The sequence below is a fragment of the Eleutherodactylus coqui genome, chromosome 2 (genome assembly GCF_035609145.1).
Source record: "Eleutherodactylus coqui strain aEleCoq1 chromosome 2, aEleCoq1.hap1, whole genome shotgun sequence".
Lineage (NCBI taxonomy): Eukaryota > Metazoa > Chordata > Amphibia > Anura > Eleutherodactylidae > Eleutherodactylus > Eleutherodactylus coqui.
Window position 1 is genome coordinate 175,479,296 of NC_089838.1, and position 27,008 is coordinate 175,506,303.

The 27,008-nt window shown below is 42.8% G+C and overlaps 1 protein-coding gene across 1 annotated transcript in view; it reads left to right on the forward strand.

The window, feature by feature from the left end:
• RELN (reelin) overlaps nucleotides 1–27,008 on the forward strand; it is a 655,909-nt gene that overhangs the window by 498,081 nt on the left and 130,820 nt on the right. The window contains exons 29-32 of the mRNA XM_066591974.1: nucleotides 481–638; nucleotides 3,543–3,750; nucleotides 11,813–11,889; nucleotides 14,315–14,473. Coding sequence (XP_066448071.1) covers nucleotides 481–638; nucleotides 3,543–3,750; nucleotides 11,813–11,889; nucleotides 14,315–14,473 — 602 coding nt within the window. The remainder of the gene's footprint in view (nucleotides 1–480; nucleotides 639–3,542; nucleotides 3,751–11,812; nucleotides 11,890–14,314; nucleotides 14,474–27,008) is intronic.

Consider the following 27,008-nt stretch of genomic DNA (forward strand, 5'->3'; position numbering starts at 1 on the left):
TAAATTGAAATAATCCTTGAGTTGTGCTGATTTACTCATGGTAAACATGAAGCTAAAGTATATTTTAGCTTTGGCCATAAATCATATAATACCGGTATATGTTGCTAGTCTGTTAGTCTGCTATTGTCAATGTTTTTTCATTTACTGACCTAAATAGAGCTGTATTCATCACTTACCTTTATGGACATGATATGTAATCAACAGCTGTAAGTTGCATTAATTTTTCAGACCTCAGTAAGGAGACATCTGTTCGTCATTTCATACCATATAAAACCCTCTGTGAATCTGGTGTAAGACTATTGACCCAAATTACAGGAAGACTGAGAAATTAAGGTTCCATTTATTGTATCATTTTATTGTACCTGTATATTACTTCTGTGTAGATAAACTCCTAGCTAGCATCACGCTAAACTCATCCAAGCTTGTGTATTCATGACATATTGTATATGTACAGTAATGTGCACCTTTTTATCATTTTAGTAAAACTAGGTTCCGGTGGATACAAGAAAGCAGTTCATTAAAAAATGCCCCAGCTTTTGGTCTGGATGGTGTTTATATATCTGAACCTTGTCCGAATTACTGTAATGGTCATGGGGATTGCATTTCTGGTGTTTGCTTTTGTGATCGTGGATACACAGGTAAAAATGTGATGACACAATAAAAAGAAAAAAATCTGTAAAAAATGTCTCAAAAACACCATCCGTGACATTGTCAGTACTGTATTTTCTATATTGGTTGGGTAAAAGAATTTGCGATTTAAAGTCTGTTGTGACTTTATTGCTCAAGGGTCCACATAAATCTGGAGCCGATTTTGTGAACATTTCAGCGTTTTATTGTTTTGTAATACACACAGTGTTTATACAAGTAAAGGCAGATATACGGCTAAACAAGCAATTATATGTAAGAAAGCTTGTCCCCTATTATTTCCTCCATGTAAACACGGTAGCAATCAGCTGACAAATGAGCCAACTCCTGTTTGGTGGTTGATCACATCTGTGAATCGACAGCAAAAATGATTGTTGTCAGCACATCTCTCCATGCAAGCAGCGGGTGCACTGCCAAAAATAATGAAAGTGTACAGAGGAGAGGGGAGTGATTATGCTTTATTGTCGGCCCATGTAAACATAGGACCCCACAGGGAAGTGAGTGAGTATTGCTAACTTGTCAGAGTTGCTTGGTTTTTAGCTCACCTTAAAATCACGTGACTATTGGCCCATCTAAAAAAAAGTAGTCAGACCGCTATGAACGACATCCTGTTAACTCTGAATGGAAGTGGGCAGCCGGAAGAGATCTCCAGCTCGCTGAACCTCTATTCAGTGAGCAATCATCACTGTGAAAGCACAGGAGCGATTGTTGCTGGGATGGCTGTTGTCTTATGTAAAAGTACCTTTAGACTGCAATGTCTATATAGAATGATATGTAGAAGCTGCAAAGATAAGCGGTGCAAAATCTTAAAATAAACACTACTACATAAAAAGATTGTCAGCCCAATATTCATGCATTTAAGTTAAGAAAATAAAACAAAGTTGTCCATACCTTTTAAGGTAGGTCTGTAGGAAGATCTACTGCATTATCTTAGCTAAAGGCCTATTTACACCAGCCGATGATCGCTAAAAAATCGCTAATCAGCTATCGTTTTAGCGATAATCGGTGCGCCTAATGTGCGCCCATCGTGTGCTTTTAAAGCACTGCTAGCTGATCCTTAAATTCAGTCTAACCTAAAAATCATTGTCACTCTTATCAGCAGTTCTCCTCTGGGAATGCACATAGCATCCCTGTGGAGAACAAAGGCTATTAACTGCATTCTGGGAAGGCTTCATTTGCACACTTAATTGGTACTTAAAGGGGTTGTCCTGCGATAGCAAGTGGGGTTATACACTTCTGTATGGACATATTAATGCACTTTGTAATATACATCGTGCACTAAATATGAGCCATACAGAAGTTATTAACTTACCTGCTCCGTTGCTAGCGTCCCCGTCTCCATGGATCCGTCTAATTCTGCTGTCTTCTGGTGTTTTTAGACGCGCTTGCGCAGAAGGGTCTACTGCCTTCAGCTCGGTCCGGCACGAGTGGCGTTCTGGCTCCGCCCCCTTCTACGCGTCATCACGTAGCTCCGCCCCATCACGTGTGCCGATTCCAGCCTCCTGATTGGCTGGAATCAGCACACGTGACGGGGCAGAGCTACGCGATGACGCGTAGAAGGGGCGGAGCCAGAACGCCGCTCGTGCCGGACCGAGCCGAAGGCAGAAGACCCTTCTGCGCAAGCGCGTCTAATCGGGCGATTAGACGCTGAAATTAGACGGCACCATGGCAACGGGGACGCCAGCAACTGAGCAGGTAAGTGAATAACTTCTGTATGGCTCATATTTAAAGGGGTTGTCTCGCGAAATCAAGTGGGGTTATACACTTCTGTATGGCCATATTAATGCACTTTGTAATATACATCGTGCATTAAATATGAGCCATACAGAAGTTATTCACTTACCTGCTTCGTTGCTAGCGTCCCCGTCGCCATGGTTCCGTCTAATTTCGGTGTCTTCTTGCTTTTTTAGACGCGCTTGCGCAGATGGGTCTTCTCCCTTCGGCTCGGCTCGACAGCATCAGCGTTTTGGCTCCGCCCCCTTGTACGCGTCATCACGTAGCTCCGCCCCATGATGTGTTCCGGTTCCAGCCTCCTGATTGGCTGGAATCGGCACGTGACGGGGGCGGAGCTACGCAATGACGCGTACAAGGGGCGGAGCCAAAACGCTGATGCTGTCGAGCCGAGCCGAAGGGAGAAGACCCATCTGCGCAAGCGCGTCTAAAAAAGCAAGAAGACACCGAAATTAGACGGAACCATGGCGACGGGGACGCTAGCAACGGAGCAGGTAAGTGAATAACTTCTGTATGGCTCATATTTAATGCACGATGTATATTACAAAGTGCATTAATACTGTATGGCCATATAGAAGTGTATACCCCCACTTGCTATCGCGGGACAACCCCTTTAAGTAGCTGAGTAGCTACTTAATAGTTTATGCAAAATGATCGCTCAAAGCTGTCACTCAAACTGTCGTTTGAGCGATCTTTGAGCGATCATCTGCTGGTGTAAATGGGCCTTAAGAGGCTTCTGAAAATTAATTAAAGTAAATTTTCAGCTACTGTACGACCCCATGCACATGAGAGATGCACTTTGGATCGTAACGCGGTACGCAGTATAGAGTTATAATTAAAGCCGCTTAGTTCCATGTGCAGTCAAGTTTTTTCCCTTGAAGCACTGGAACGAACTACATTCAATACTAGGCATCAGATGAAGCATGGTGCCTTCTATTATTATCTGCACTTCATATTTAATTACAGCTCATTTACACTGGTATGCATTACCCCATTGAATTTTTTAATACTGTATTCAGAATTTGTGTGAGATGGGTTCTCCGTACAATCATGGGCAAAATTAAATAGTAAATTCAGCCTTACAAGATTTGCAGCAGCAGCTTTGAAACACTGTATCTAAACTATTATAAATGCTAATTGCATTTATGACTTTCCTTTAATTTTAGCTGAACATGGAACATGTGTCTCAAACAAACCCAATCCAAATGAGATGTTTGATAGATTTGAAGGCAAGCTTAGCCAGCTCTGGTATAAAATCAGTGGCGGTCAGGCGGGCACAGGATGCGGGCTACTAAGTGATGGAAAATCTCTCTACTTTAATGGGCCTGGAAAGCGAGAAGCAAGAACTGTTCCACTGGACACAACACATACCAGGTGAACAAGACTGTATTTGTGTGTATGACACATAGCTTTTTCCTGAACATCACTTCGGATTTTGGTGATCACTTTTATTGTTCTTCCATATTTACTATACAGTAAAACCTTGTATTAAAGGGGTTGTTCAATCCTTAGTATAAGCCACTAATAGTAAAATGGCAGGGGTCTGCTACTTGGGACTCCTCTGATCGGCTGTTCACTGATCTAGTGTTCTTGGGCACTGATCAGATTTGGTATTACAGGCAGAGTTCCCGTTGAAGGAAACGGGAGCTGTGCCTCTAATGCCAAGCCTGACCACTGCATTGGAAATGGAGCTGTCTGCTTCCTGCATAAATGTGTATAGTGTCCAAGAATACTGACACAGCAAACAACTGATAAGGTGTCGCAGACAGCAGATCCTACTGAGGTACTATTGGTGGCTTATCTTACAGATAAGCCTTCAGTAGTTCACAACTGGACAACCCCTTTAAAGGGACTTTCTGAGATTTAAAAAAAAAAAAAGAGGGGAGCAGATAACGGTGTAAAATAAAGAAAAATAAATACACCTACCTTTTAAATGACCCCTCTGCTGTATAATCACCAATCTGGTCCTAACTATTACGGTGCCTAAAAATACTGCAGCAGTCATGCCACTCATTGCTCATTTAAACACTCAGTCAATCACTGGCCGCAGCAGGTATTTATGCATGAATAGCATGTGACTTCTGAAGCCAGTGATTTGCTGAATATTTAAGTGAATGAACCACTGCAGTCTCTTCCAGCATTGGACAGGTGGTAATGAGAGTAGCAGTTCTGAGCCAGATGGGCCCTTTAAAAGTTGAGTGGGTTTCTTACTTCATTTTATACCATTATACAGTATGTGCTCTCTTTTTTAAAACTCTTAGAAAAGCTCCTTAAAGACAAGAACTAGGATGCCTTTCGCATAGGCATGAGAAACATTCATACAAAAAAGCATATTACTTTCCTGACGCTTTACAAAAATGTATTGTATATCAGCAATCATTTTTTACTAGAGATGTGATCTGTTTGTGAATAATGCTTATTGTTGGTGTGACAAGATCTTCTTGACCTGTTTTTTTCGATCTTTTTTTTACCTTTACAGATATATACAAATATACTATAAAATCATAATCTTAATTAATCCTACTCTCATCCCACCCACTTCAGCCACAGAAAAAATAAATTATTAAAGATACTATTTCCACTTAAACTATAAACAATTTATTCCAAATATTTCTGAAGAACTCTTTTTTCCTAGATTCGTCTAAACTACTCTTTACATTGCCATTTTATCATTATCAAGTATTATCCATTCTTCCACCGTGGGCACATTTTAGCTGTCCACTTTTTTAATAATCAGCCTTCTAGTCTACAATAAGGATCTAGCCACATGCATTTAATGTGTCATGGTGTAATGATTTGCTTCCACATCAATAGAGCAATCTAAGATATAAGTTTTTATATCACACAGAAACTTAGAGGTATTTCCATCTGAGGTTTTCATAGCCAGAACCTACAGAAAGAGACAAGCACTTAACTCAGAGCTGTTTCTGTAGCTCTCCTTAAAGTAAATGGGAACTATGGAAACAGCGTATCTCGTTGTGCTTTGCTGTTTCTATAGCTCCTATTCACTTCAATGAGAGCTACAGAAACAGCACTGCTCAGATTGATTGGCTCTTTTCGACAGGTGGTCGGAACATAGCTTCCGGGTTTTCCCATCTCGGCCATGAAAAGCTAAGATTTAAATACCCTCTTAATGCCAAGTTTGTTTGGGTTTCTCTAGACAATGTAAATCATAGAATAAGTCAGAGACGCGCCCGGTGATAAGAGAAGACAATAAAATGTTAATGAGCCAATGTTAACTCACCTGGTGCCTGACGGGGAAATCAGCCTGATAAACCCCGTCGGCACCGATGTCCAGAAAGGCTTTGAACAAGTTCTTTTATTCCCACATCCGCAGCACGACGGAGAGCAGCAAAAGTATATACAGCACACAAGCACCTAGCCGGCGCTTGTTAGACGGCAATCCTGAAGAAAAAAAGCTGCTTTTGCGCTCGTCGGGAAAAAAGTTGAGAAAAATGTAAATATATTAATTTTATTTACATAAACACGAGCAACGCGTTTCGACGAGTATAATCGTCTTTTTCAAGCTCAGAAAAAACTTACATACAAATATTACAAAGCACGTCTATAAATAGCACTACTCACATGTTCCATGTGCTTTCAGACTGGCAATCAAGGTTGTTCCCTGAGGAAAGGGAGGAGGCGTAGGAAACGCCTCTCCACTTCCCACAGATACGTCACTAATAGTTTAATTAAAACCACATCACATGGAACGCTGTGAGCGTTCCATGTGTTTACTAGTGAAACTTTATTTAAAGCCGATCGGGGACACGATATGATCCGATTCACATTTAAATACATCGAGCCACACTTAATTATAGTTAATTAAGTTAAAACAAGTTATAATAATTCAATATTAATCAGTTAATAATTAATAATTAATAATTTAATAAATGAAAAAATAAATGTGCTAAAAGATTTTTTCTAAATTTTTTCTAATAATTCATTCAGTCCTGAGGGAGTTAATGTATTGAGACGATGGATCCAAAACATTTCTTTTTTCCTCAACATGGTAATAGATTTTATTTCGATCCTTTCCAAAGCTGTAACTCTCATTAAGGATGAATCCCCATTATGCACATCATAAAAATGCTTGGATAGGCTATGTACCCTTAGATTATTTTTTATATTCTGTCTATGATTACTGATCCGTTTTTTTAAACTATTGACGGTTCTACCTACGTATTTAAGTTCGCAAGGACACTCTACTAAATAAATAATTTGTGTGGAACTACAGGTCAGGTGTTGAGAAATCGGTATTTTCATCTTGTTGTGATCAATATGGGAAATTATAAATGTATGCATGATAAATGCAAGTGTTGTTCAGTCATCTCACACAAAAAAACCCATATTGATCACAACAAGATGAAACATAGCCTATCCAAGCATTTTTATGATGTGCATAATGGGGATTCATCCTTAATGAGAGTTACAGCTTTGGAAAGGATCGAAATAAAATCTATTACCATGTTGAGGAAAAAAGAAATGTTTTGGATCCATCGTCTCAATACATTAACTCCCTCAGGACTGAATGAATTATTAGAAAAAATTTAGAAAAAATCTTTTAGCACATTTATTTTTTCATTTATTAAATTATTAATTATTAATTATTAACTGATTAATATTGAATTATTATAACTTGTTTCCGTAGGGTCTCTTCATAAAATATTAATTTATCATGGTTATTGATGTTACATTAGTGTTTTTTATATATATTTATACATATGATAAATTTTATTCTATAAATAATAAGAATATTGATGCACAATGAGATAGTTTTTTTAAATATTTTTAAATATTATTTAGTTTATAGTAATACTAGTACACTATAATTAAGTGTGGCTCGATGTATTTAAATGTGAATCGGATCATATCGTGTCCCCGATCGGCTTTAAATAAAGTTTCACTAGTAAACACATGGAACGCTCACAGCGTTCCATGTGATGTGGTTTTAATTAAACTATTAGTGACGTATCTGTGGGAAGTGGAGAGGCGTTTCCTACGCCTCCTCCCTTTCCTCAGGGAACAACCTTGATTGCCAGTCTGAAAGCACATGGAACATGTGAGTAGTGCTATTTATAGACGTGCTTTGTAATATTTGTATGTAAGTTTTTTCTGAGCTTGAAAAAGACGATTATACTCGTCGAAACGCGTTGCTCGTGTTTATGTAAATAAAATTAATATATTTACATTTTTCTCAACTTTTTTCCCGACGAGCGCAAAAGCAGCTTTTTTTCTTCACAATGTAAATCATGTTTGCTTCATCATTGCAACATTTTGGACAGTCCTGTGATCTATTTTGGTACAATAAAGAAAATATTTTTGCAGTAGAATATAATCTATGTACATAATAATTGGGTCATCTTCTGGACATTAAATGCAGTTGATAAAATATACACTATGTTGACAAAAGTATTAGGACACCCATCAATCCTGTGCTGTCAGGCGAATGGGATATTCAGATTGGATGTGTGAGCATTAGGTATAAAGTAGAGTATCACACAAGTATATATTACAGTACAGAAACCATCAGAATGCCATGTGATATAGAGTTGATAGGATGACCATACCCCCATTGGAAGTCTAACAGTGAAATTTAGAGGAGGTTCTGTTATGGTGTGGGGATGTTTGTGCTGGAAAGGACTAGAGCCATTGGTTATAGTGAAGTCCATCCTCAATGCTAGTGTGTACAGAGACATTTTAGACAATGTGGCATTACCTACCCTGTGGCAATACTTTGGTACATCCCCATGACCAACACAACCAAGCACCATGTTATACAGCACTCATTGTTGAAGCTTGGTTTGAGGAGCAGAACATCTGCAATCTTCATTGGGCAGCCCAAAGTCCGGATGTTGAACCAATCTTTGGCACAAACTAGAGCGCCATATCCGTGCATGCCAAAACATCCATCATCCCCCGCATTACCATCTGAAGCTCTTTTTGAGGAATGAAGGCAAATCCCTTTACACATTAGGCATGTGGAAAGCATACCTAGGAGGGTTACTGTAGTCATTGAGGCCAAAGGCAGCCCAACACCATATTGAAAAATGTAAATAAGATTGAATTAAATTGCCTTCCATGTGTGTCCTAATACTTTTATCAACATAGTGTATTGTCTCAAACCTCTTTTTCTAATACTTCAACCTCTTTAGTCCAGTTAGAAAATCAAATCACCCCCAGATAGGCACTCATATAATAATAGTTTATAAAATTTGGAAATAAAATCTTTTTGTGATGTATCAAAAAGTGTAATATAATCATTAATATCTATACATTTTGTGATACAGTATATCTGTAAATAATTATTATTCCATTCTACCCAGTGCACTAATTGTGATACCTAAAAGTATATCTTACACTTTGGAAGTCACAACCCTACTTATTCCACTAGATGCTAAAAATGGTTTCTTTCCCTTCCACACTAAATTACCTATTATTTCACTCAATAAGGTAAAAGTTTGTTTTCTCTTAGCCAATTGAGATTATTCTGGAATACAAAGAGAATGTGTGTTAAAATAAAAATTTGATTGGTAATCTTACCTAAGACTGACGAAGGCAATGATTTCCAGCATCTCACCTTATTTCTCATCTTATTAATTAAGTGTGCTACATTAAGAGAAAAAAGGTTTCCTCTGATATTAGGTTCCAAAGTTATAGATTGTCAAATGCAAATGATCATAGAAGCGCTAGCTGGCCAAGATGAATCAGATTTATTTAAAAGGCTGCTGTACTAACCACTCCACCTTTCTCTGGAAAGATAGGGTACACTGTTTTATGGGGCATTCGACAACCTGTCTATCAAGAGAAAAGAAGCGTTGTTAGCCCAGCAGCTCATAAACAGCATGACTCCTCTTGGCAAGATGACTCTTTTCCTTGTTTCCATATGGCAAGCTGGATCTTTGGGAACTAATTGCAGATTAGAAAAAGTGAGGGTATTAGAAGTTATTGATTCTTCAATCCCTTCCAGCCAATGTAGTTATTTTTAGGGGTGAGATGTTGGTGACAGGTATCCTTTAAATAAAATGTTCCTAATTTTTCTGTAGATCAGCCCATCTGTCAAACTCATCCACCAACCCCATTGCATTTTTCAGAGAGTCTTCAATATCATTCAAATATAACAAAATGTCATCCACATATAATGATGCCTGTTTCTTCCATGTTACATATTTCAAACCCTTGATATCTTTACTTGCTCTTATCAATACAACCAATGTCTCAATCGTTGATACAAATAATAATGGTAATAAGGAACAATCATATCTTATTTCCCTTTTAACATCAAAACCTGTCCATTTACTGATACTCAGGCCCTTGGTTTAGTGTGCAACAACTAAATCCATTTTCCCATATCTCCACAAAGTTACCAACAAATAATCCCAGTTCAAGTTCAATTACCATAGACCTTTTGTGACCGACAGAGGATGTCAGGAGATATCCGCAAAGTTAGGATCAAAAGTGGGTGTGAATAGTTTTGGCTAAAATGCATTTTGTATTAATCGTAAAAATGTCATTTTGCCATATTAGTAGTTCTGTCTTTATTTTTATAAGTTATAGGAAGTTGGAAAATTCATTGAGCTTAAGTGCATATTCACACAGGCAATTGCAAATTTGATTCATAAAAATTGGTCCTATTTGTGTTTGCAATTTATGTGCAATTTTTTTTCTGCACAATCTCCATCTTTTATGCATCCTTTTTTCAAGTGTGTATAAAAACCACTTTCTAAGGCACCCTGTCCACGGGCGAGGTGGAATATCGCTAGCAATAATCGCCGCCGGGAAGTAGGGGGAAGAACTGTCAGTTCTCTGCGGTGAGCCCATCTGACAGATAGGCTCACCACTGAGAATCGCGTCAAATCACAGCATGCTAAGATTTGTTTCCTGCGAGCGGAGAATAGCTATGATTCTCCGCTCGTGGACAGGGGGCTGCGCTTTCCATAGCAATGTTATGGAAAGCGTGCACTGCATAACTCGCGGCCGGATTATCGCCGCAAGTACCACAATGCATTATCGCCCGTGGACAGAAGCCCTAATTCTCTGTTTTTAATTTATGGTTAAATGCATCTAAAGCGGATTGCATTTGCATCATGCAAGTGTAACATGTTTTTTAAATGCACCCATCGCCTTGAATGGGTGATTTTCATATAAAAATTGCACCAAAGTAAGATATGTGAATAAAAAAAAAATGTATGAATATTCATATTGAAATGAATGTGTTCTATTTCCATACGCTTTTAGACCTATTTTTTGGTCCGAAAATGAGATGGCAAAATAGTTTGTGTGAATATACCATAAGGCAATTTTCACATGAGCGAGTAGTCACATGAGCAGAATGGTAGCTCAATTTTATATGCCACTACCCTGTTTCCCCGAAAATAAGACGCGTCTTATATTAATTTTTGCCCCCCAAATATGCGCTACGTCTTATTTTCAAGGGGTGTCTTATTTCGCCTCGGCAAATCTGTCTGTGGCCGCTAATCCCTCAATTGGCCAGCTTTGTGGATGAAATTTCTCAGAAATCTCGTCCACATGGGACAGCAAATCTGTCACGGCAAAGCTGGGAGAAGCCGGTGTTCTGGTGCGGATTCACCGGCCACAGAAAAGGAAAAGCGTGCAGCCAGGTCGCTTCAAAACAAGCGGCTGAGTGCCGTGGGTTTTGAAGCAGCGCTTTTCCGGTGGAAATCTCGCTGTTTATCGCTGTGGCCAAACTGCGAGATTTCCGCTGGAAATACGCTCTGTGAGAACCCAGCCTTAAGAATCACACACAGGTTGCCTGACTCACACACAGAGCCATAAAAAAATAAGGGCTGTAAAGTAACGTACCTGTCTGCAGACAGAAGTTCCTGTACCACTTGTAAGCAGGGATGGTATTGCAGCTTCCGGCCACCAGGGGGTGCTTATCACAGCAGACATGTACAGCAGGAACAGAACATACAGTATGGACTTTTCCAGCCAGCAAGGGGAGCTCACAACAGCACATTTGTACAGCACAGCAGGGACAGGATAACAGCAGACTGTCTGCAGATCTACCCATACATCTTGAGGTAGGAGACAACGAGGATGGCAGTAGGGGACAGGCCTCTTGACTTGCCTGCACACTTTACTATGCCTTACTATCAGGGGGGTGCCTTATATTTGGAACTTCTGCAACTTTCAGGGGGTGCCTTATTTTCAGGGGGTGTCTTATTTTCGGGGAAACACGGTAGCTAGGCAGCATTTTCTCCAAGTACAGATGCACAAGTTTGCTACAAATGAGGATAGAAAGAAAAAAAATATGTGGTTCTTCATTGTTCTGACAAGATTCCTTAGCCATCTTACATTTTAAAACACACTATAAGAGGCTTTAACACTGTTTTTCCTTTAGAGGTTTACTAGGAATGGCTCTAAATCCACAACATATTCTGTATTCTTCTCCATTCTACTTGCTTCTTTACAGATTACTTCAATTTTATATCCAGATTGGAAGTAAAAATGGTGGCTCCTCTTGTAGCAAACCAAAGTCCAGAAACGAAGGTAAATAATATTCTTGCCTGCAATTCTTGTTATGGTATGAAATGAAGAATTCATAGCTGAGCTCCCACATTATTACAGGTCGAAATATTACCCCTATTCTAATTCTTATATCATTTTCTTGATTCGGTCAGGGTAAAAACTTGTATTATTCTACAGTGTAAGGCTGGGCTCGCACGACTGGGTCGGATTCCACATGCGAGAGGCCCACAGCGGATCCCAACAGTGAGCCCGGCCAGTGACCCTGCGTTTGGTAGTAATCGTATTGCGTATGACTGCAGAGGCATGCAGGTGGTCATGCATAGTACAGTACTTTTTTTTTAGTTTTTATCTCCTGCGCCGTTGCTTAGTGATTACTCAGGTATCTGCAACCTATACGCAATGTAATTGCGTATGGGCTGCAGGTATATCCACAACCATAAAACACAATGGGCTCTATGGTCACGGATTCCTCAGTAAAATACAGCATGCTGCGATTTTTCTTCCGCTCGCGGAATACACAATTCGTACCTGCAAGTGTGAAGGAAAATTTGAAACTACATGCCTTTCAATGCACATGTGTTATCGTCCGTGCAGAATCCGCAATTCAAATCCGGTCATGTGAGACCAGCCTAAAGCTCAATTCACAGTTGACAGTATTTGGTCAGTATTTTGCATCAGTATTTAGAAAGGAAAACCTTTAATGGAACCTACCGAAAAAAAGTATAATGGGAAGATTTACATCTCTTCCATATATTGGACCCACTCCTGGTTTTGCTTCCAAAGACTGGTGCAAAATAGTGATTCAAATATTAGCATCTAAATGGGGCCTAAGGCCTTTTTCACATGAGTATATTTGTAGATGCCCTTAATCCAGCTCCATATTGATGTAATACAGATAAAATTGTATCAGTATGTTATGTTATCTGTATTTTCATCCATATTTGAATTTAATGGTATTATTTTCTATTTATCAAAAACTGATCAGATTTTTGCATAATAGAAAATGATAGCAATGAATTCAAATATGATGCAATACGAATGCATCTGTATTTTAACCTTTCCTGTTGCAGTCCTTTTTTTCCTTTTTCATTTCTTCATCTGCTTTTTCAAAAAATTATAACTTTTTTATATTTTTCGAGTAACATAGCTACTTAAGGGGTTGTTTTATTTGTGGGATGAGTTGTAGGCTTCAATAGTACCATGTAATGTATTAGAAAACTTTAAAAAATTTCAAACAGAGAAAAAATGGAAAAAACTGTGTAATGGTTCATTTTCTAGAGGACTACCTGTAGTGTCTGCAACATCCATTAGGAAGTAACTTTATTCCCTCATTCGCATAAAACAGGTGGCGTTTTAACTCCTGCCTAGAGTTTTTATCAAGGCAGGAGTCTTTAACGAGGCTTGATAAATACTCCAGACATGAGTCGAAATGTCACCTTTGAATATAAGCCCTTCCCTGAAAATCATCCCTAACAGGTGTAAAAAATAAAAAATACTGCTCAGACGCATCTAGCCGCTTGAGTCCCAGCACTGTAATGAAGTTCTTTCCGTAGGTGGGGATTTAAAATCCCCACCTGCTGAAAGGGCTGTATCAAATTGGCTGAGTGCTCAGCCAATCACAGGCAACGCTCAGCCATTCATTGAATGACAGCTTAGCGCTGCCTGTGATTGATCACAGCACTCAGCCAATCACAGGCATCAATATTATATATAAAACTTATATATATCAACTTATATATAAAGATTCTGCACACTGCTGCTCTTGAGGTCTTCTCTGAATGCTGTGCTGTGTAGTAAGCTACATATAGATACTATAAACTTTAGAGTTTGTCTAGTATAGGAAGTATAAGTAGCTTTATAGTATAGTTAGTATTTATACTATAAAAATAAACTTACTGTGAGATTCTATGCACTGACACTCACGGGGCTTTCTCTAAACTAATAGTGACATGACCAACCGCAGGTCACATGACTGTCATTCACCTTAGGTCCTTTCGTAAAGGACTGCTTACACAGTTATATCACGCTAGAGGCACCGCTACTGCTTCTCTAAACTTTACAACTAGCAGCTGGTAAAGTTTAGGGCATCAATAGCAGCACTGCTAGTGTGACAGGGCTGTCCTGCAGACTGTGACTTAACGGTAGTCACGTCACAGTACCGGGTTGTAAGGAATCCTCAGTTGGGCTGCATGTTGTGCAAGCCTGTGTTAAAACAGCATTCACATTTCTCTGTGTTCTAGGCTTCTGTTAAACAACTTTCTCACCACGGCAAGGTTCTAACCACTGCATGGTTTGCACAGTTATTGTCAGTTTTAATGAATGGACTGAAACGTAGTGATTTGAAAGGCTATTAAAGCTCTCCCTATTTATTAAAAATGTACAGTATTTTTTTATGTGTATTGCTTTCACATTTGTCATTTTTATTCTTTTAATATCAAACCTTCAGGTATTGTTGTTCAGTACACAAATGACAATGGCATCAGTTGGAGTACGTTGCGAGAACTGGATTTCCTTTCCTACCTGGATCCACAGATAATTTCTGTAGAACTTCCTCGTTATGCCAAGACCTCTTCCACTGCTTTCAGATGGTGGCAACCACAGCATGGTAGGTTAAAGCAAAACAACTTCCTTAAAAATAGTACTTATTGTATAATGCAACAAAATTGCATAGTGCCTAGTAAGACTCTAGGCACTACAACTTAAGCACTAGATGTGTCTAGGCAGTCAAATGAAAGTAATACTCTCGTTGCTTCATTTATCCTTTTTCACAACACCCCGTAAGTTCCTTGTAGTGCATTGATAGCTGCTGGTTCATGCAGCACAAAAGAGCAGCTTCAGAAAAAAATAATGTCCAGCACTCACAGTATAAGAATATACTTTATTGATGAAATCATAGTCCAATAAATGTTGTGGTCAGGGTAAACAAGACATAGAGTATTTGTATTTGAATGTTAGCAAATCTTGATCACAACATATTCTACCTCATGACATGAGCGCTATTTAAAGCGAATACCACATGGTCTAATCAATAGACCAATCTTTAAAAAAGAAAAAAAAAAGCAATAATTTTTATTGAAAATGTTCCATTTTACAAAGGAATATAACATTGAGATAATGTATGTAGGCGTACAAGGCTGGCTGGGTTAGTGGTGGTAGTATAATTTGAATCCGTTATAGCCAGATTTTTCTGCACCTTTCATTGTTGTTTTTGTCATAGAAATGATTCAAAAACCTCAGTGGCCTGGCCAGGGCCAACTTGTAGAAGTGAAAAAGGAGGGAGGTAGGCAGGTATTAGGGTGGGTTAGGTAGGGCAGTTTCTTTTCTCATGGGGCAGCAAACCAAGGGAGGAGGGATCTCCAAGGTTAGCTTTCAGGCTTTGTATTTATAGTGCAGTTGAGGTGCCAGCCTCCACTGTAGGGAGGGCGTAATCTATCCATGGGGTCCAAATATTTAGAAATCTGTTGTACCTATCCTCTAAGATAAACCAATCTTAATAAGCCGCAAAATGCTAGGACACAAATAATATTGTATTATTTTGCAACCGAACATAGAAAACATACTAAAGCATCTCAATAGAAATACAGTCAATTGTTTGTAGTGCAAGCCTTTTGAATATGTGCCGCAGCAGAGAATCTAAAATGTTTCTGTGTCCAATCCCCTCCTTAGGTTGGAAAACTTGTTTAATACACTTAAATGTGCATGAATCAAAGGAGGCTGTCATGCACAGTGACGAAATGTTTAGCCACACCTGATACATGTGACTGCTTCTGTTCGATTCCTATGTGTTCCTGAATTCTTGTGTTCAGTTTTCTGATATAATAATTTGCACATAGTGCAATCTATCATATAAACTACATAATGGGTAGTTTATTAAACATTAGATGGTGAGTAACTTCACATGGGCGTTCCCTAGGGCGTACAACTTTGGAAACTCATTTGATTTGTTTTTTACACATTGTAAGCAAATAAGGTAAACAAACCATTTACATTTTAAATGCTAAATAAACAGCTAAACACAGCAATAATATTTAGAAAAAAGCTTGAACTATACCCAACACTGTAAAAATCTGGTGATCTAGATAATCCGTGGCATCTACTAATTTGACCAACATTTGGATAAGCATTGGATAGAATTCAGAAACAAATATAGCATATAAGCAAAGATTTTAACATTATTTTCTTATCTTACAATTCCAGTAAATGCCTCAGTCCTTGTGCAATCATTCTTCCAGCTGCATACCCTTTGATGAGTAAGGGTAGACCTAATGATCCTTGTCCTCCAGTGAATGAGACAAAAGTCTAAGGCCTCCCTCACACAGACATTTTTGTACAGCGTTTAGCGCTACCTTTTCAGTGCTCCACTAAACGCTGTACAACGCTTCCAGTCTAGGGGGCATTCTTCCCTGTCAGACTTGTGGTATTCAGCCACAGCAACTTAGTTTCCACTGGACTTCTCTCAGAGACTCTAACTCTCTGGCTAGCAGCAGCCACAGTGCTCAGTGTGTCTGGAGGTTTTAACTCCTACCGGCCAAACCCACACATACAACTATCCTTGATGATTAGCACACAGAATGCCTGCTCTCCATCCCCGTTAAGGTCATCTATGGTATTTTACTTCTACATATCTTCCCCTCTAAAAAAAAAAAAGGCTTTAGGTCTTATCACAGGACCTAACTCTCCAGGGTCAAAGCTCTTAGCTTGGGGATTTTCACTTTTAAGTGTCAGTGTTTTGGGCCCATGGCCATACCATGCCTTCCTCTTTACAGTAAGCCTTCTTTTTTCCATATGGAAAATTTCTGCTGTTCTACCTTTCACTGCGTCTTCATGACTTGCACTTGCATCTCAATTGCAACAGTAACCTTCTTAAGTTCCACATTGGAGACTTCAGATTGTACATCAGTCACCTGTTCAGTATGCACTTCAGGAGCAGCATGTGTACCTCTTTCAATGTATGCATCATCCAACAGAGACCCATTCATTCACACAATTTCTTCATCTGGCCCAGGAGTATCTTTTGTTGATTGGAACTCATTTGATTCTTGCATACTTTCTTCAGCCTGTACCTTAACTGATTCAAAGGCCTTTTCTTCAACTTAATATTTCCAGAAACGAAAATTATCTTGCAATGCACCTGACCCAACTTTATAGGGTTCAACTATAAATCATCATGAAATACAGGTTCTTTGTACCATTCCTCTGTGCATAGCTTGTGCCTGTTGTGGGAAACACAGCTCTATACCAGGTACGCCAAACAAAATCTCAAATAATTAAGTGACATCTTTATATTGGATGTGTTCCTCATAGAATCATAGAATGGTAGAGTTGGAAGGGACCTCCAGGGTCATCTGGCCTAACCCTCTGCTTATTGCAGGATTCACTAAGCTATCCCAGACAGATATTTGTCCAGCCTTTGTTTGAACACTTCCATTGAAGGAGAACTCACCACATCCCGTGGTAACCTGTTCCACTCACACCCTCACGGTCAAAAAGTTTTTTCTAATATCTAATTTGTGTCACCCCTTTTTCAGTTTCATTCAATTTTAGAGATGAGCGAACGTACTCGTCCGAGCTTGATACTCGTTCGAGTATTAGCGTGTTCGAGATGCTCGTTACTCGTGACGAGTACCACGCGATGTTCGAGTTATTTTTACTTTCATCTCTGAGACATTAGCGCGCTTTTCTGGCCAATAGAAAGACAGGGAAGGCATTACAACTTCCCCCTGCGACGTTCAAGCCCTATACCACCCCCCTGCAGTGAGTGGCTGGCGAGATCAGGTGTCACCCGAGTATATAAATCGGCCCCTCCCGCGGCTCGCCACAGATGCGTTCTGACAGAGATCAGGGAAAGTGCTGTCTTGCTGGAGTTGCTATAGGGAGAGTGTTAGGAGTATTTTAGGCTTCAAGAACCCCAACAGTCCTTCTTAGGGCCACATCTAACCGTGTGCAGTAGTGTGGAGGCTGCTTTTTGCAGTGTTGCACTTTTTTTTTTTTTTTTGTATATCGGCCGTGCAGAGCATTGCGCCCTGCAGTAATTATACATAGTCCAGGGCCAGTAGTGGTGGTGAGGCAGGGACAGAAGACATATTTATTGAATATAGGCAGTGGGCCTTTCCAAAAACATTTGGGAAAAAAATCTATTTGGGCTGCCTGTGACTGTCCTCAGTGTACTGGGTCTGTACTGGGGGTAGTTGTCCTCCTAATTCATACGCAGCCAGCTAAGTATTACAGCAGGCTTGCGCAAAATTATTTCCTGGCTCCGTGTTGGCTGTTACATCACCGCTGTATTCCAGTCCACAGTGCAACAGTCTGCAGTTATTTTACATACTCCAGGGCCAGTAGTGGTGAGGCAGGGACAGAAGACATATTTATTGAATATAGGCAGTGGGCCTTTCCAAAAACATTTGGAAAAAAAAATCTATTTGGGCTGCCTGTGACTGTCCTCAGTGTACTGGGTCTGTGCTGGGGGTAGTTGTCCTCCTAATTCATACGCAGCCAGCTAAGTGTTACAGCAGGCTTGCGCAAAATTATTTCCTGGCTCTGTGTTGGCTGTTACATCACCGCTGTATTCCAGTCCACAGTGCAACAGTCTGCAGTTATTTTACATACTCCAGGGCCAGTAGTGGTGAGGCAGGGACAGAAGACATATTTATTGAATATAGGTAGTGGGCCTTTCCAAAAACATTTGGGAAAAAAAATCTATTTGGGCTGCCTGTGACTGTCCTCAGTGTACTGGGTCTGTGCTGGGGGTAGTTGTCCTCCTAATTCATACGCAGCCAGCTAAGTGTTACAGCAGGCTTGCGCAAAATTATTTCCTGGCTCTGTGTTGGCTGTTACATCACCGCTGTATTCCAGTCCACAGTGCAACAGTCTGCAGTTATTTTACATACTCCAGGGCCAGTAGTGGTGAGGCAGGGACAGAAGACATATTTATTGAATATAGGCAGTGGGCCTTTCCAAAAACATTTGGGAAAAAAAATCTATTTGGGCTGCCTGTGACTGTCCTCAGTGTACTGGGTCTGTGCTGGGGGTAGTTGTCCTCCTAATTCATACGCAGCCAGCTAAGTGTTACAGCAGGCTTGCGCAAAATTATTTCCTGGCTCTGCTGTGCGTTCCGTAAGCGAAGTCAGCCTCCAACCACAGGCCAATAAGCGGCACATTTAATTACAGCGTTCTGTTTCTGCACTACTGGTAATACACCATGCTGAGGGGTAGGGGTAGGCCTAGAGGACGTGGATGCGGCCGAGGACGCGGAGGCCCAAGTCAGGGTGTGGGCACAGGCCGAGCTCCTGATCCAGGTGTATCGCAGCCGACTGCTGCGGGATTAGGAGAGAGGCACGTTTCTGGCGTCCCCACATTCATCTCACAATTAATGGGTCCACGCGGTAGACCTTTATTAGAAAATGAGCAGTGTGAGCAGGTCCTGTCATGGATGGCAGAAAGTGCATCCAGCAATCTATCGAACACCCAGAGTTCTGCGCCGTCCACTGCTGCAACTCTGAATCCTCTGGCTGCTGCTCCTCCTTCCTCCCAGCCTCCTCACTCCATTACAATGACACATTCTGAGGAGCAGGCAGACTCCCAGGAACTGTTCCCGGGCCCCTGCCCAGAATGGCCAGCAAGGGTTCCGAATCCTCTCCCACCAGAGGAGTTTATCGTGACTGATGCCCAACCATTGCAAAGTTCCCGGGGTCCGGGGGATGAGGCTGGGGACTTCCGGCAACTGTCTCAAGACCTTTCAGTGGGTGAGGAGGACAATGACGATGAGACACAGTTGTCTATCAGTGAGGTAGTAGTAAGGGCAGTAAGTCCGAGGGAGGAGCGCACAGAGGATTCGGAGGAAGAGCAGCAGGACGATGAGGTGACTGACCCCACCTGGTTTGCTACGCCTACTGAGGACAGGTCTTCAGAGGGGGAGGCAAGGGCAGCAGCAGGGCAGGTTGCAAGAGGCAGTGCGGTGTCCAGGGGTAGAGACAGGGCCAGACCGAATAATCCACCAACTGTTTCCCAAAGCGCCCCCTCGCGCCATGCCACCCTGCAGAGGCCGAGGTGCTCAAAGGTCTGGCAGTTTTTCACTGAGAGTGCAGACGACCAACGAACAGTGGTGTGCAACCTTTGTCGCGCCAAGATCAGCCAGGGAGCCACCACCACCAGCCTCACCACCACCAGCATGCGCAGACATATGATGGCCAAGCACCCCACAAGGTGGGACGAAGGCGGTTCACCGCCTCCGGTTTGCACCGCTGCCTCTCCCCCTGTGCCCCAACCTGCCACTGAGATCCAACCCCGCTCTGAGGACACAGGCACTACCGTCTCCTGGCCTGCACCCACACCCTCACCTCCGCTGTCCTCGGCCCCATCCACCAATGTCTCTCAGCGCACCGTCCAGCCGTCGCTAGCGCAAGTGTTTGAGCGCAAGCGCAAGTACGCCGCCACGCACCCGCACACTCAAGCGTTAAACGTGCACGTAGCCAAATTTATCAGCCTGGAGATGCTGCCGTATAGGGTTGTGGAAACGGAGTCCTTCAAAAGTATGATGGCGGCGGCGGCCCCGTGCTACTCAGTTCCCAGTCGCCACTATTTTTCCCGATGTGCCGTCCCAGCCCTGCACGACCACGTCTCCCGCAACATTGTACGCGCCCTCACCAACGCGGTTACTGCCAAGGTCCACTTAACAACGGACACGTGGACAAGCACAGGCAGGCAGGGCCACTATATCTCCCTGACGGCACATTGGGTGAATTTAGTGGAGGCTGGGACAGAGTCAGAGCCTGGGACCGCTCACGTCCTACCCACCCCCAGAATTGCGGGCCACAGCTCGGTGGTGGTATCTGCGGCGGTGTATGCTTCCTCCACTAAAGCACCCTCCTCCTCCTCCAACGCAACCTCTGTCTCGCAATCAAGATGTGTCAGCAGCAGCACGTCGCCAGCAGTCGCTGTCGCGCGTCGTGGCAGCACAGCGGTGGGCAAGCGTCAGCAGGCCGTGCTGAAACTACTCAGCTTAGGAGATAAGAGGCACACGGCCCACGAACTGCTGCAGGGTCTGACAGAGCAGACCGACCGCTGGCTTGCGCCGCTGAGCCTCCAACCAGGCATGGTCGTGTGTGACAACGGCCGTAACCTGGTGGCGGCTCTGCAGCTCGGCAGCCTCACGCACGTGCCATGCCTGGCCCACGTCTTTAATTTGGTGGTTCAGCGCTTTCTGAAAAGCTACCCACGCTTGTCAGACCTGCTCGGAAAGGTGCGCCGGCTCTGCGCACATTTCCGCAAGTCCCACACGGACGCTGCCACCCTGCGCACCCTGCAACATCGGTTTAATCTGCCAGTGCACCGACTGCTGTGCGACGTGCCCACACGGTGGAACTCTACGCTCCACATGTTGGCCAGGCTCTATGAGCAGCGTAGAGCTATAGTGGAATACCAACTCCAACATGGGCGGCGCAGTGGGAGTCAGCCTCCTCAATTATTTTCAGAAGAGTGGGCCTGGTTGGCAGACATCTTCCAGGTCCTTGGAAAGTTTGAGGAGTCTACCCAGGTGGTGAGCGGCGATGCTGCAATCATTAGCGTCACCATTCCTCTGCTATGCCTCTTGAGAAGTTCCCTGCAAAGCATAAAGGCAGATGCTTTGCGCTCGGAAACAGAGCCGGGGGAAGACAGTATGTCGCTGGATAGTCAGAGCACCCTCCTGTAGATCTCAGCGCGGTGAGGAGGAGGAGGAGGAGGAAGATGAGGAGGAGGGGGAAGAGACAGCTTGGCCCACTGGTGAGCGTACACATGCTGCTGGCCTGTCATCCTTTCAGCGTGTATGGCCAGAGGAGGAGGAGGAGGAGGATCCTGAAAGTGATCTTCCTAGTGAGGACAGCCATGTGTTGCGTACAGGTACCCTGGCACACATGGCTGACTTCATGTTAGGATGCCTTTCTCGTGACCCTCGCGTTACACGCATTCTGGCCACTACGGATTACTGGGTGTACACACTGCTCGACCCACGGTATAAGGAGAACCTTTCCACTCTCATACCCGAAGAGGAAAGGGGTTCGAGAGTGTTGCTATACCACAGGACCCTGGTGGACAAACTGATGGTAAAATTCCCATACGACAGCGCTAGTGGCCGAAGGCGCAGTTCCGAGGGCCAGGTAGCAGGGGAGGCGCGGAGATCGGGCAGCATGTACAGCACAGGCAGGGCAACACTCTTTAAGGCCCTTGACTGCTTTATGGCTCCCCAGCAAGACTGTGTCACCGCTCCCCAGTCACGGCTGAGTCGGCGGGAGCACTGTAAAAGGATGGTGAGGGAGTACGTAGCCGATCGCACGACCGTCCTCCGTGATGCCTCTGCCCCCTACAACTACTGGGTGTCGAAGCTGGACACGTGGCCTGAACTTGCGCTGTATGCCCTGGAGGTGCTTGCTTGTCCTGCGGCTAGCGTCTTGTCAGAGAGGGTGTTTAGTGCGACTGGGGGAATCATCACAGATAAGCGTACCCGCCTGTCAACCGACAGTGCCAGCAGGCTAACACTCATCAAGATGAACAAAGCCTGGATTTCCCCAGACTTCTCTTCTCCACCAGCGGACAGCAGCGATACCTAAGCAATACGTAGGCTGCACCCGCGGATGGAAGCATCGTTCTGTATCCCCATCAAAAACGGGGACCTTTTCGCTTCATCAATCTGTGTATAATATTCCTCCTCCTCCTTCTGCTCCTCCTCCTGAAACCTCACATAATCACGCCGAACGGGCAATTTTTCTTAGGCCCACAAGGCTCAGTCATATAATTTTTCAAAACAATTTTTATACGTTTCAATGCTCATTAAAGCGTTGAAACTTTCACCTCAACCAATTTTTATTTTAACTGGGCTGCCTCCTGGCCTAGTTACCAATTAAGCCACATTAACCAAAGCGATTAATGGGTTTCACCTGCCCTCTTGCTTGGGCATGGGCAATTTTTCTGATGTACATTAGTACTGTTGATACACCAATTTTTGGGGGCCCTCGCCTACAGTGTAATCAAATTAATTTTTAGCCCACCTGCATTACAGCTGACGTTACATCAGCTGTGTTGGGCACTGCAATGGGATGTATTTATGTACCGCCGGTGGCTTCCTGGCACCCACCCATGCTGTGGGTCCACAGGGAGTTGTAAATGCATCTGTGTCCACTTCTAAAGAACCCCAGTCTGACTGGGGCATGCAGTGTGGGCCGAAGCCCACCTGCATTAAACATGACATTATTACCTCAGCTGTGATGGGCAATGCAATGGGATATTTTTATGTACCGCCGGTGGGTTCCAGGGAGCCACCCATGCTGTGGGTCCACAGGGAGTTGTAAATGCATCTGTGTCCACTTCTAAAGAACCCCAGTCTGACTGGGGCATGCAGTGTGGGCCGAAGCCCACCTGCATTTCATCTGACGTTAGCTCTGCTGTCCAGGGCACTGCAATGGGATACATTTATGTACAGCGGGTGGGTTCCAGGGAGCCACCCATCCTGTGGGTGCACACGGAATTCCCATTGCGGAGTTGGGGATTCCCAGTTGTACCTGCCTGTGACTATTTATAAAAAAACGCAGTCTGACTGGGGCATGCAGACACCTTGACAGAATGAATAGTGTGTGGCACATAGGTTCCCCATTGCTATGCCCACGTGTGCAGCTCCAGATGGAGGTGGCACAGGATTGGATTTCTCATTGTTTCTGTACAGCATTGTGGGCTATCGCCCCGCCCCTTTTAAAGAGGGTCGCTGTCTAGCCATGCCAACCCTCTGCAGTGTGTGCCTGCGGTTCCTCTGGCAGACGCACTTATAAATAGACATGAGTGTGGCGTGGCATGAGGGCAGCTGAAGGCTGTGCAGGGACAATTTGGTGTGCGCTGTGGACACTGGGTCGTGCAGGGGGGGGGGGGGGGGATTGGCCAGCATGTAACCCAGGAGAAGTGGCAGCGGAGTGTCATGCAGGCAGTGATTGTGCTTTGTTGGAGGTAGTGTGGTGCTTAGCTAAGGTATCCATTGCTAATGAGGGCTTTTCAGAAGTAAAAGTTGTTGGGGGGGGGCCCACTCTTGCCACTTTTGTGGCTTAATAGTGGGACCTGTGAACTTGAGATGCAGCCCAACATGTTGCCCCTCGCCTGCCCTATCCGTTGCTGTGTCGTTCCCATCACTTTCTTGAATTGCCCAGATTTTCACAAATGAAAACCTTAGCGAGCATCGGCGATATACAAAAATGCTCGGGTCGCCCATTGACTTCAATGGGGTTCGTTACTCAAAACGAACCCTCGAGCATCACGAAAAGTTCGTCTCGAGTAACGAGCACCCGAGCATTTTGGTGCTCGCTCATCTCTATCAGCGACGGCTTAACGAAAACTGCACGATGTCAGTGCAGTTAGACACAATGATTATCTCTCAAAAGATGGCTTTCAGTGATTTTTGAGTAAAAATCATTGTATCTAAATCAGCCTTTAGACTCCCCTTACACCAATTAGCATGACAATCAGATAGCCATTAGGCTGGATAAACACCATTCTACCAGTATGAGACTGTGTCAAAGGTTTCAGTGTACATATATCCAGCATAGATCAATCTTACAATGTGTTAAGGCCCTTTTAGATGGAATGAATGTGACACTCGTCCCCGCACATACTAGCCGGTATTGTTAAATCTCAGCGAGGAGGCTGCAGGAGAATTCTCTCCTCGCGCTCCCCCCCCCCCTCCATTGAGTTAACATAGCGGCCGTCCAGTACTGAATGGCTGCTATTTGCACGCTGATCGTCCATTGTTTATGCAGCATAAATGATGGACGATGAGCAGATCGCTCATTGTTCAGTGTAAATAGCAGCTGTTCAGTACTGAACGGCTGCTATGTTATGTCACTGGAGAGGCGTGGGGGAGCGCAGGGAGTGAAATCTCCTGCAGCCTCCCCGCCCCCCTGCTGGCCGCTCTGTGAGTGAGCCAGCACTACTAGCTCCCGTGCAGGAGCACGGGAGCGAGCACACACAGGGACGAGTGTTGGGCATCATTCGTCCCGTCTAATTTGACCTTTACATTCATTTGTACAGGTTATTCACATGCACTAACAAGTCCAACCTGAAGCGTGGGATTCAATTCTTATGACCCAGATTCATCAGACAAAATAGATTTCTCCCCTTTCTAGCAGTCTGTCAGGCCATACAGAGTTACTAAATTCGCGAGTACTTTCCAGTTGAAGTAGATATCTCTGCAGCGTAACTCAGAGAGGGGTAACAGCCAGGTTAACTCACTGTCTTTGAATCACAATCTCACGCTGTGAACACAGCTAGTTCATGCATACAATGTACACTGCTTGATGATATGGCAAGTGAAATAGTCTAAAAACTGTACTTTGCCAAGATAGTAGAATGAAGCAAACATATGTAAGAAACAATGGGCTTATCTTACCGTGCAGACTTGTGTTTGTCTGGTGTCCACCATCTAGAGACCCTGACAGTCCTTAGAACATTCCACTTGCCTACATACTCCACCAGAAATGTTAAAATAATCCCTTAATTTAGATAATTCTCACTGGAGAAGAACACAACATGGAGCAATTGTAGTTCCAGAGCTGTTCTCAAAAACAAATTTAATTTACCAGAGTTTTTATTACAAAAACTAGAAGGAAAGGAGTCTATAATAGACCTTTCATAAGGGGACAACACCCTACGTTACATCTCTGCAGTATTAAAGAGAACTAATCATTATAGTTTGATAATACATAACTTGCATACATAATTTGATATGAAGTAAAGAAAATTGCCTATAATGACTATACAGTATATGTACTCCAGAAAATGCTCATACCCCTCCTGCTTTCCAAAGACACAATCTGTCCACAAGCTTCGCATTAAGATATTTTAACCCCTTAAATAAGAAGTGTAACTCAGGTAATTTTAATACTTACACATTGTTAGTACTGCTCTGTAATTTTAATTCTGCTTTGTGTATCATCCACCTTTTATATCCTCTTTTCAATAATCTCTACTCTATATCCTTACATTGTAAATGATATTTCTCCATGCTAGAACAAGCTGTTTTTGTGCTGGTTAATTCTCCAACAGGTATCGGTCTCACTGTATGATGCAGATGGCTGCTATCCGCACTCAAAACAGTATTGCCAGATTGGGGCTTGTGGTAAAGTGATATCTAAAAGCGCTATATGCATTTGATGACATTTAACTTTAAAGGATAGATTAAACAGATTATTATTAAAGTAATTAAACACTTTTTATTAAATGTCCTATAATGTATTCCTTGTGGACGCTTCATCACAATTCCATACAAACAGGTCATCAATATAGTGTCCAAAGCACTGGATGGAATTCTTAAAGAAATATTGTTAATGATAGATGTAATTCTCATCCCACTGCGCCATACAAAGGTTTGCAAGGGAGGGGAAGAATTGCAAGCCCATGGGGGCTCCTCTAATCTGCAAGAATAGTTCCTTATTAAATTTAAATAAATTATGATGCAATAATTATTCTATACACAAAAGATTAAAGTCTTGTAGATCACATGAATATTGGCTATACCTATTTAGATAATATATCACATAAATCCAAATTATAATTTGGCTTTGATTTCTGTGATATATTATCTAAATAGGTATAGTTAATATTATGAGGGGAGGGTGAGGGGCTGGTGAGGATCCAGCGGTCATTGTGCACTAATGACAAAATTATTGGTCAATGGAGGACCCTCAAAAATGATTTTAGGGACCTAGGATCTAAGCTTAGAGTGAAGACCTCCAAGGTATTTTCTCCAAAATACTATCTGTACCACGAGCCACCCCAGAAAGGCAGCGGGAGCTTAGGGAGGTAAACAAGTGGCTCCAGAGTTGGTGTAAGAAGGAGGGACGGTCTGCATCTCAATGGGGAGAGTGCAGCTGTGCTAGGAGAGAGATGGCTAGAAGGTTGGAGCAGTGTTTAAAAAGAGTAATAGGGGGGAAGACAGTGTAGTCAGTGACTTGGGACAAAGTGTTGGGAATGGAGGTCGAACGAGGGGAGGGGTTACTACAGTTAGAACTAATAGAACAGCTAATAGGACCATAAGTAGCATAATGAATACAAAGAATACTAACACTGTAAAAATTGTATGGCAACAAATGCAATAAGTCTGATCAGTAAAGTGGGTGAGCTTGAAGCAA